The sequence below is a fragment of the Pteropus alecto genome, unplaced genomic scaffold (assembly GCF_000325575.1).
Source record: "Pteropus alecto unplaced genomic scaffold, ASM32557v1 scaffold194, whole genome shotgun sequence".
NCBI classification, from domain to species: domain Eukaryota; kingdom Metazoa; phylum Chordata; class Mammalia; order Chiroptera; family Pteropodidae; genus Pteropus; species Pteropus alecto.
In genome coordinates this window covers 511,802-518,051 of record NW_006436281.1, presented here as the reverse complement: position 1 = coordinate 518,051, position 6,250 = coordinate 511,802, and the positions used below count along the sequence as shown (strand labels likewise).

At 42.5% G+C, this 6,250-nt stretch overlaps 1 protein-coding gene and 1 non-coding gene across 4 annotated transcripts in view; both read right to left on the bottom strand.

Moving 5' to 3' along the window:
- The window catches only part of ZNF227 (zinc finger protein 227), a 10,257-nt gene extending 4,256 nt beyond the window's left edge, over positions 1-6,001 (bottom strand). The window contains exons 1-4 of one of the 3 annotated variants that reach the window (XM_015589288.2): positions 5,637-6,001; positions 5,150-5,211; positions 3,296-3,422; positions 2,347-2,448 (exon numbers count right to left, since the gene is read on the bottom strand). In XM_015589288.2, coding sequence (XP_015444774.1) covers positions 2,347-2,448; positions 3,296-3,422; positions 5,150-5,209 — 289 coding nt within the window. In that variant the 5' untranslated portion in view covers positions 5,210-5,211; positions 5,637-6,001. Of the gene's footprint in view, positions 1-2,346; positions 2,470-3,295; positions 3,423-5,149; positions 5,212-5,636 lie in introns of all 3 variants that reach the window. The other 2 variants (XM_025046743.1, XM_006911782.3) reach the window with 2 other exon arrangements.
- LOC112479680 lies at positions 4,133-4,251 on the bottom strand. The gene has a single exon (XR_003046302.1). It is a non-coding gene; the product is annotated as a 5S ribosomal RNA (ribosomal RNA).
- Positions 6,002-6,250: the final 249 nt, after the last annotated feature.

The following is a 6,250-nucleotide window of genomic DNA, read 5'->3' as shown; positions in this document are numbered from 1 at the left end:
GAATGCCCACGTTTCTGGGTATGGTAGGCTGATCGAACAGCCCCTGCTCTAATGAAGATGTCCCTGCTCTAATCCTGGGAACCTGTGAATATGCTGATGTACACAGCAAAAGGGACTTCAGTTTTGATCAAACCGAGGCTCCTGAGATGGGGAGGTTATCCTGGCTTACGGATGGGCCAGGATAACCACGATCTCCTCTTTTTCCCCGGCTTAAGTTCTTCCTGCCATCCTGGCTCATTGGAGTGTCTTCTTCCGTTTCATGGCCTGCAGGAAGGAACTGTGCTGGATCTCAACCTATGCAGCTGTCTCTTTTGCTGGTTTCAGTTTGTATCTTTTTTGCTGTAACAGAATTATAATTGCAAGTATAGCGATTTCCTAAGTTCTCAGTCATTCTATTGAATTATTGTGGGAAGCCCTGAATTTGTAGCCAGTTGCTCAGAGGCGAGGGCAGCCCTGAGAAGCCCAGCTGGTGTCTTAAGTCTTGGCGGGCAGTGTTGTGGAGGACGGTGTCCCCAACCTGTGAAGTCAGGGCTGCTTTTGGGTGTTTGGTATCGGAAGTCACTGCAACATCTCAAAGGCTTCTCACATTGCCTGTGATACCCACTAGTTAATACCATTATGATGCAAGTTACATTGGAAAACTTACTTGAAATTCCGTAATTTTCTCTCCTAATTAGGACTCTCCTCATCTCCACTGGCATGTCAGTGCTTTCTGACTTCTGGAAATATCCGATTTGAAACTACTAAACAACTACCACACATAGGTCACATGAGTGTTTAGTATGAGAGAGGGGAGGGTGGTTAAGTGGGCAGTTGGCTCATGGCTGAGGCAGTTTTCACACATAAGTGGCCGATCAAAACTGTTACATGAGAACTGACAGAGTGTAATGCCTGGCATATCCGCATCGATGATTCTGATATTTACTTATACATTCTGATCACTGTGACTAGCTTTTATCTTCCAAGGCTAACAACTATGAATCTTTACATACTCAAAGGTGTCCAAGAACTTAGAATTATGCTGGACGCTCGCTGGCCGACAATGTGCCACACATCTCGCTAGCGTGCTCTAAACCTACGAGCCATCTCTAGGAGTAACAGAGACATGAGGTCACTTGTCTCCATTATTTGTAAGCTTTCGGTTTTTAGAAATCCTTACAAAAACGAGCCCTTTAATTTCTGCTCTAGTGACCTATAACGAGCATTTCAGGACAGTATCTGTACATGGAGCTTGGTTGCAAAACCCTGAAACATGCTGAGGTTAAAGAAGTCGAATAAAACCTTTGAGAAAAAGTGGTAGAAGATGCTACAAAGTTTGTTAAAACCTTGCAAAACAAAAGTGACAATCCTTAGTATCATAATTCCTAAAGTTAAGTTTGCAAATAAAAATGAGACCCAGTAGAGCCAGTTTCTAACCCTCCTGAACACGTCAAACGTGGAGCAACATGTAGACATAGGAAGGGAGATGGACAAAAGAAGACAGGGTATATCTACCAATTACTTACGGAATTCGGGGCCTGACTATCGTGTTTGCAGACAAGCTTCTGTTCTGTTTTTCAGCAAAAGGAGCCTAGGTAAATATCCATTTCTTAGGAATTTTTAATATTTAAATGGGCAGAACTGAGGAAAATGCAAATTCGAGAGAAGGGAAAGAAAAGGAGAGAAAGGAAGGAGGTCAAAGTGAAGAAGTGAGAGAGGACAGGAGAATGGAGGACAGCGAAAAACCAGGTGTCAAAGAAAAAGGGCTGGCTGGGGACACGGATGAGGCACTTTTCACGGACGGGCAAGGCTGGGATCCCAGGCTAGGACAGGCCTTGAGGAGAGCTTCTCATTTTCAGGGTAAGGGGGCGGAGAATGGAGAGAGGATGATATTTTAAATAGGGGAGACGCGGACGGCCTAGCTGATGAGATGAAATTTGAGCAAAGACCTGAGTGAGTAGGGAGCGACTAGGGACTCTATTCTGAGGTAGAGGAGAGCTAGTCAAAGGCCAGGAAACGGAAGAAGACACTCCAATGAGCCAGGATGGCAGGAATAACTTAAGCCGGGGAAAAAGAGGAGATCGAAGAGGAACTCGGTGAGAGGCCAGGTCAGGTGCAGCCTGCAGGCCCCTGTCCAGACGCTGAGTAAAATAGGAAGTCTTCAGAGGGTTCAGAGCAAAGGAACGGCATGAATTCACTTCCTTCCTAAAGAATCACTCTGGCTACCGAGCAGAGAAGGGATTATAGGAGAGCGAGGGAGGAAGCATGGAGACCAGTGTGGAGGCTGCTGTCACAGTCCAGGCAAGATGATGACAGCTCTCAGACAAGAGTGGTAATCTCAGACATGGTGAGCGGATTAGCTGGTACCTGAAAGAATGGCCATGTGGTCCTCACCGGAATTCCCATTTCTTGGGGTTTCTCTTTCCATCATCCAAAGCTTTTCTTCTGTCTCCAGCTGGGATACTATATCTGGTTTGAAGGGAAGATGTCCTATGAAAAGATAGATCTATGTATTTAAGATGCACACACAGCTAAAACATATTTCTGTTTAAATTCTATAATCCTCAGAACCTCTAAAGTGTTCTTTTAAGAGCTTTTCGATCACAAGCTATAATAAGAAATTTAGGTCACGACCTAGTTCATGTGTATGTGTAGATAAAATGGGATTTAGCCAATGTCTGGTTTCATCGTATTTCCCATACTCATATACCATTCACTGTAAATGGTCGCAGTTTTTGCTGCAAGTTGAGCAAGTCTTGATAAGGAACTGAGAATAAAATAGAATAAGGACGGAAAGTATTTCATAGAAAAAAAAGTGACAGTACAATGTACTAAGTTGATTCCATGACCCACAAGTGGGTTACAACCATAATTGGAAGGACAAAGTATTTGAAAGACAAAGTATAGAAGCTAAGCCGTTCACTTATAATTGACTTAGAACAGGGTTTCTCGATCAAGGCACTTCTGATATTTTGGACTGGCTAACTCTGTTGCGGGTGATGTCCTGTGCGCTGTAGGAGGTTTAGCTGCATCACTGGCCCTTGATGCTGGTAGCATCTCTCCCCAGTTGTGAAAATCAAAACTATCTCCAGACATTGCCAAATGTCCTGGGGGGTGGAGGGCGGCACAATCACCTTAGACAGATTTTTGTCTGAGCAGGAAGACCAGAAAAACCTTTGCCTGAAGTCCCGGGAGTTAGAAAAGCTTGTGTTTTCAAGGTCAGGGAACCACTTCAAAAGGTCCAAAGCTTTGAACCACTGAGGACAGGGACTCTCAGAGGGATTGAGATTCAGTGTCAGAGGGCGCCTGTCCTCACCTGCTGAGACCAGGTTCTTAAAATTCTCCAGCATCACGTCCTGGTACAGCTTCCTCTGGGAGGCGTCCAGCAGCCCCAGCTCCTCCTCAGTGAAGACCACAGCTACGTCCTTGAACGTCACTGGCTCCTACAACATCAAACACACTCCACCTAAATCTTGCAACAAAGGCCCACTGGGGGAAGGGAAGCATTGAGAAGTTAAAAGAGAATTTCCGAAAAACCGTTACGGCGTTGGGGGGAAGGTTTTAGTCCCTACAGCTGTCCCTCTCTCCCTGCCTCCCCACAAAGCTTGGACTCTATTACTATTTTTCCTTTTTGACGCTATAACTTTTTTTTTCAATTATAGTTGACATACAATTATCACTATTTTTAATGTTCGCAAAGTTCAAAGACCTTCAGCAACTGTCCAGGACAGGTATATACCTGTCATATAGCACTACATCTGTGTTTTCAAGGCACATGCCTTGTCCACCTACTGTAGCATTCACAGCTGGTGAAGGTAGAGGCGGAGTTCAAATTTCAAGGTTTTAATTACAGGACGTTGGGCAAATTCCCTAACCTCTCACAACCTCAAGTCCCTCTTCTCTACAGTGGTGTCTAAATCACAAGGTATTTGAAAGGATTAGATGAGTGAATGAATATATATAAAGTACTTAGAAAAGTAATTGGAATGGTGCCTCACACATAATAAATGCTCAATAAGTTTGAACAATTAGTATTCTCTTTCATTCCATTTTGACTACATAGTACAGTATTCCTTAGAACTGACAATTTATCTTTAGTCAATAAAAATAATGTATAATTAGTTATAGCTTTTCTCTTTTTTCTTTTTTTTTATGCCTACAGCACCTGGTCTTCCTAGGTGGTCTCCCATCCAAGTACTAACCAGGCTCAACCCTGCTTAGCTTCCGAGAGCAGACGAGATCGGGCGTGTTCAGGGTAGCATGGCCGTAGACTAGTTATACCTATTTACTTATCATCAGTGCTGCGAAGGCCCTTTTAGAGATCTTAGCCAAGAAGTAGGAATTACAAAGTCATAAAATATGCACTTAAAAAATTTTGAAACCATATGGCAGATTTTCTTCTCAAAGAGAAGTGTGAGTGTCCCTGAATCTCTAGACTCTGGCCAAATAGAACATGATTCCTTAAAAAAAACAAAACAAAACAAAACAAAACAAAAAAACCTTCGTCAATCTAAGTGAAATAAACAGAAAGCTCTTAGTAATGTTTGCACACACTTAGTTATTAATGATCATTATTTTCTTCATAAATTTACTTTCTTTTTTTGTGACACTCCTTCACTAGAGTTTCATTCACTAGAGTTTTTCTTTATCTTACTAACCTTAATAAGAATTAGAGATGTTAGGCCTTTATCTAATATGTATAAAGATATCCTATTCATTTTAATAGTGCAAACATATTAGTTATGAATGCATGTGAAAAAAAAGAATATGGAAAAGCGAAAAGAGCTCGTTTGTAAGCCAGGCAGTAGTGTAAATTATTTTTGTCAATCTTTAAGATTTCTATTGTTGAACCACTGAGGACAGGGACTCTCAGAGGGATTGAGATTCAGTGTCAGAGGGCGCCTGTCCTCACCTGCTGAGACCAGGTTCTTAAAATTCTCCAGCATCACAACCTGGAGAATTCATGAAGTAAATTGACCCAAACCGACACTTTTATGAAATAATAAAGATAAAATAAAACCAAACCCATACACACACACGGTCTGGCACACAACATGCCCTTGAGATCTGTTGTTTTCCATGAACCTTTCCAAGGAAGAGGAAAAAAATGTGCCTCATCTTTGAGAAATAAAATCACATCTTAAGAAATAGAAAGGAATGCCTTCCTTACCTGAAACTTGGTCATTTTCTCCTGTCCCTTCTGGGGAAGGTCAGAGTCCTGAGAAGGCATAACTGCGGAAGGACAAAGAAGCCATGAGCCCATACAGATCTTTGCAGAAATTCTACAAGAGCACTCCAACTTCCAGGCAGATGCGGTCACACACAGCTTGGTAAGCAGAGCATGGAAGAGATTCCAGCTCCTAATGCCTTCATCGGCCGGGGACCTCTGGAAAGTAAACAACCTGCACAACCAAATGCACTATCCCTATGATAAAGATTTCTGATCCTGGGGAAGGCAGGAAATGAGAGGCATTATAACAACCTGTGTGTTTAAAAAAAAATAAAAAGTGGGCTTTGGAGTCAGGGGCCTAGGTTTAAATCTTGGAAATGATACTTACCATCTGTGTAACATCTGCGGTATTAAAACAAACCTTTCTACACCTCTTTTTGGTCATCTGCACAATAAAGACGGAATAAGAATCATAAATCATACGCACCTCACAGGCCTGTTCCAAGGACTAAATGAGTAGATGGCAAGTTCTAAGAACCAGGAGTCCCTTTTCCTTGGAGCTGCGAAAAAGCAGAGGATATGCTGCATTTTAAACCACATAGATGCTCCTCCACTTAAGATGGGGTTATGTCCTGATAAACCCATTTTAAGTTGAAAATGCATTTAGTACACCTAATCTATACAATGTCAGGGCTTAGCCTCGCCTACCTTAAATGTGCTCAGAACACCTACACTGGCCTACACCTGGGCGATTTTCTTGAGTTGCATCTCAGGAGTCACTGCCTTCCTCTTTTTCCTCTCACCAGAAACAAGAGACACAGATGGGCATTTTACAGATAAGATGAGATGTGAAAATACAAAACACAATATCCAAAAAACAATGGCAACACAGTACACTATAGACTATCGGTTGTTTGCCCTCGTGATCGTGGGGGTGATTGTGGGGCTGACCGGGAGCTGTAGCCCACTGCTGCTGCCCAGCATCAGAAGAGAGTATCCTACTGCTTGCTGCCCCAGAAAAGATCAAAATTCAAAATTCAAAGTACAATTTATACTGAAGGTATTTCATTTAGGACCATTGTAGAGTCAAAAAGTTAAGAG